Below are 4,170 nucleotides of genomic sequence, written 5' to 3' on the forward strand. Positions count from 1 at the left end.
GTCATCATGCCTTAGGACCTTCTCCTGGCTCATTTTTATCAAACCAGGTTTCAGGTGGGGAATCCCCTCTTCAACAGTCTTGTTTGCTCCCTGTGCTGGGTCAGGTACCCTCTCTCAGTTCCCACAGCCCTCTATGCTTCCTCCATCAGGGGCAGGGCTGTCTTCCCCACTGGACTGTGACATCTGTGAAGGCAAGGCTCATGGCTATCATGTTTACCACTGGGTCCCTAGCATATGGCTGGGTGTGGAACAATGACTCAATAAACTGTTACTGAGAAAATGAATGAAGGAATACCCAGAAAATCTTAGAGGGCAGACAGAGACAATGAGATACCTAGACAAAGCCAGAGTTAGGTCTAGAATAATCTGAAGCTCTTGGCTCAAGATTTATTGCTCTCTTCCTTTGTTCTCCATTTCCCAGGATGCTGTCCTCCTGGACAGGGGCACATCCCTAGTTGTACTGGTGGGAAGGGTAGGTATTGTGCCCATCATACTCATCAGTGGTGAGACAGCGCAGCATGAAGTGGCCCAAGTCATGTTTGGAGATGACCCTTGAGGGCCCTCGTCCATCCAGGGTCACTGAGTAGGCTCCAGTCAGCGGCTGGTCTCCAGCTAAGTAAAGACAGAGGGGCTGGGTGAGGCAGATGTCCTTTCCCAGCCCCCAACACATGATCACTCCAATGATGGTCCCAGGGGGCCTAAAGTGTGCCCAGCCTGAATGGTATAAGAGCCAATGTCTGCAACATACTCTCAAATGGTTCAGTCAAATATACTTGTGTGTGTGCATGTGTGTGTATGTTAGGTGCATGCATAGATAGTTGGTAGCTAGATAGATATAGAAAGATAGAAAGTAAAAAGGGAAAAATGTTAAACCTAGATGAAGAGTTTACAGGTATTCATAAACCTTTAATTCCTTCCTCTTTTCCGGAGGTTTCAAAGTTTTCACACATACACATACAGAAAAAAGAAAAACTAAAAAAGTACTCTGTTTTAAATAACTTTTAGGCATGACCTCTCTGGGTACTTATTTCAAACCTAGTAGCTCAAGAAGTATCTGATGAGCCCCTGCTTACAGATGGGGAAACAGACTCAGAGGCCTGGGATTTTCACCCAGCTTCTCCACCATGCAGCTTCACTGCTGATTCAAAGCTCAAGATTCTGGTCCCAATAAGGTTCTGATACACCCCCCCTTAATTGAACTTAAACAGTGAACCTTATTTGCACCTCTTAGGTGTGTTGGTCCCCTCTCGTATGGGGCCCCAGAAGGCAGAGGGCAAAGCAGAACTATTCTTCCAGTGGGCAGGCAAATATAAAGATACAAGTGCTCCATCTTTGGGCCTACGCACTGCTGTTCCCTCATCCCAGTCTTCCCTTCCATCAGACCTTCACCTGACTCCCTCCCTCACTGCACAAGCCATTTCCTTATAGAGCCTATGCTACGTAAACAGCACCCCATTATCACCCTTCACCAAGTTTTATTGTTTCTTCATTCACTGTAGCACTTCCCTCCAGTAATATCCATCATTTTTGTCTCCTCTGCTATAGAAATGTAAGCCTCATGAGACTACCACCAGCGCTTGTAATGGTGGCCAGGCACACAATTCAAATGCAAGAGACATCTGTTGAATGAATGGCTGTCTCCCTGTGTCTGACTCTGTGTCTTTCAGTGTGGATTCCAGGCCTGGAAGGGGGAAAGAGGACACAGGTGTAGTCTACTGGTTCCCTCCACAACACCACTGTGAGAGGTGGTGCTCCTGTATTAGTTCATCCGACAAACATTTACTGAGCATCTACTACATGCCAGGCCCTGTTCTCGGCACCAAGAACACAGCAGTGATCTAAACAAGACAAGATCCATGCCTCCAAAGAGTTGATATCCTAGTGAGGGAGACACACACTAAATAAGATAAAGAGAGAAGGTCCAAGATGGCAGGATAAAAGAAAGAAAGAAAGAAAGAAAGAAAGAAAGAAAAGATATGACATATGTGGTGAAATGTAAGTCCCTTTCCTTTGAATATGGACTTATCTTAGGAACTCGCTTCCAGTGAACTGAAGGCAGCAGGAGCAGGATTGAGAGGTCAGGTGTCCTGCAACAATTGGCATCAACCACCAGCATGTCCCTGAGGATGCCTTCCACATGACTCCACTTCTAGCTCTTGAGTGAGAACCGCCTGCTGAGCCTAGTCAGCCCCGCCCCCCCGCCCTCCCTCCAGAGACAGACTGTCATAATTAATGAGGGTTCCTGTTTTACATTTCTAAATTTTAGATGGTTTGTTCAATGGGGATAACTGAAAAGTATGTTAGAAAGGAGAATAAAATCAAGCAGGAAACAGGATAGAAAGAGTGGGGGGAAGGTTTGTAATTTTTGACTGGCCAGGCAAGGCCTGGTGGATGTCTCCAGAGGACAGGAGGGGGTGATCCTGCTGCTGAATCCTAGCCCCACTCACCTATGTGGGGCGGCATCACGGCCACATACTTCAGGCCCGACTCCTGTAGTACCTTGTGCATCCGAATGTGGTCATCGGTCACATCCTGCAGTCGTGGGGGCACCTTGGCTGGGTCCCATAGCAGGAAGGCTGGGGGGGGACACAGGGCAGGGTCAGCCAAGGCTTGAGGACAGCCTGGCCAGGACCACAGCCTGCCGGTTTTGTGCCAGGACAAAACCCTGCAGGGGCTCCCTGCTACCTTCCAGCTGCTCCAGGATGAAATGTGTGAGCTGGCCCGGCCTCCTGTCTCTCTCACAACCCACATAAGAGCTAACCTCTTCTCACCCCATGAGCTCCTGTCCGCTGTCACCTTCCACCTGGACCATGACAGCAGCTTCCTGCCTGGTCTCCTTGCCCCTGCCCCCCACAATCTGTTCCCCATACACAGCCAGAGGGGTCTGGAAATGCCCGGAGGGGTCGGAGCTCATCTGTGGCTCCATCTCACTCAGGGTAAAAGAAAAGTCCCCATCAGGGCCCACCAGGCCGCACCTGATTTGGCCCCTTCAGGCCCCTGGCCTCATCACCCAACACTCTCTCCTTTATTCACTCTGCTGCAGCCACACTCCTGCCTCATAGCCTTTGCAACTGCTGATCCCTATGCCTGGAGTCCCGTTATCTCACCACGTAGTTCTCCCTCATGTTACTTCCCTTCCTAAGAAGGCAACTGGTGTGATGAAACAGACATGAGGGGTGTGGACAGTGGAAACAGACAGCCAGGTTTCACACACCAGCTCTGCCAGCCACAAGCTGCGTGCTTTGGTAAGCCGATGGGTCTCCACTGCCTGCACTCCCTTAGCTATACAAGGGAGACATAAGAACAGCTACTATTTACTGAGCACCTACTATGTGTCACCATGAGTAAAATTACTCAAAGGGGTTTTGTGAGAATGAAGTAGCATTCATCCCTAAGGTACACAGTAAGTGCTCAATAAACACATTAACTGCTTCTGTTATGTACCCTTCAATCTTCCTTTTGGATTATTCTGGACAACTGTTTGTTTAATGGCCATCTCCCCATAAATGGGGAGTTCTGTGAGGGTAGAGACTGGGTCTATATATCCATGGCTGTGTTGCTTCCTCTAGTAAGCTCTCCCTGACCTCGTCTCAGGATAGGTTAGGTGCCTCCTCTGGGTTCCTACAGTCCTCTAGGCTTCCCCCATCCTGGACCTGATCCCTCTGCCTGGAGGCCCCCCAACCCCAGTCCTAGCCCCTCTGCCTGGGCCCCCCATCCTGGCTCTGAATCTTCTGCCTGGGCCCCACCATACCAGCCCTGACTACTGTGGCCTGTCACTGTTTGATGATGGCTCTGTTAACCACTTTTTTGCCATCTGTGAGACCCGTGAGTGCAGGGCCCAGGGCTGTACTGGTCACCACTGTGTCCCTGGCATCTCCCAGCAAGGTTCAGGCACAAATTGGTGCCAAAAAATGTACAGTAACTTGGGATGGCTCCAATACCACCTTGCAGAGGCCCTTTGGCTGCCTGTTCAGTACCTACCCCCATCCTTCAGCCCCACCCCTATGACCCCACCACCCACCCGAGGTGCAGGCCACGACCTTGTCCACACCATGGGCCTTCATGGCCGCCACAATGTTCTGGGCACCCTCGGACATCACTGTGGTAGGACCTTAGAGGGGACAGAGAGTGGCTGTCACTGGTGGGCGGCGGTGGTGGTGGGGGTGGCAG

The 4,170-nt window shown here is 50.5% G+C and overlaps 1 protein-coding gene across 1 annotated transcript in view; it reads right to left on the reverse strand.

Moving 5' to 3' along the window:
* Positions 1 to 350: 350 nt before the first annotated feature.
* Positions 351 to 4,170, reverse strand: part of BLVRB (biliverdin reductase B) — a 12,009-nt gene continuing 8,189 nt past the window's right edge. Inside the window, exons 3-5 of the mRNA XM_019629825.1 lie at positions 4,022 to 4,111; positions 2,448 to 2,576; positions 351 to 612 (exon numbers count right to left, since the gene is read on the reverse strand). Coding sequence (XP_019485370.1) covers positions 452 to 612; positions 2,448 to 2,576; positions 4,022 to 4,111 — 380 coding nt within the window. The 3' untranslated portion in view covers positions 351 to 451. The remainder of the gene's footprint in view (positions 613 to 2,447; positions 2,577 to 4,021; positions 4,112 to 4,170) is intronic.

The sequence above is a fragment of the Hipposideros armiger genome, unplaced genomic scaffold (assembly GCF_001890085.2).
Source record: "Hipposideros armiger isolate ML-2016 unplaced genomic scaffold, ASM189008v1 scaffold_867, whole genome shotgun sequence".
NCBI classification, from domain to species: Eukaryota; Metazoa; Chordata; class Mammalia; order Chiroptera; family Hipposideridae; genus Hipposideros; species Hipposideros armiger.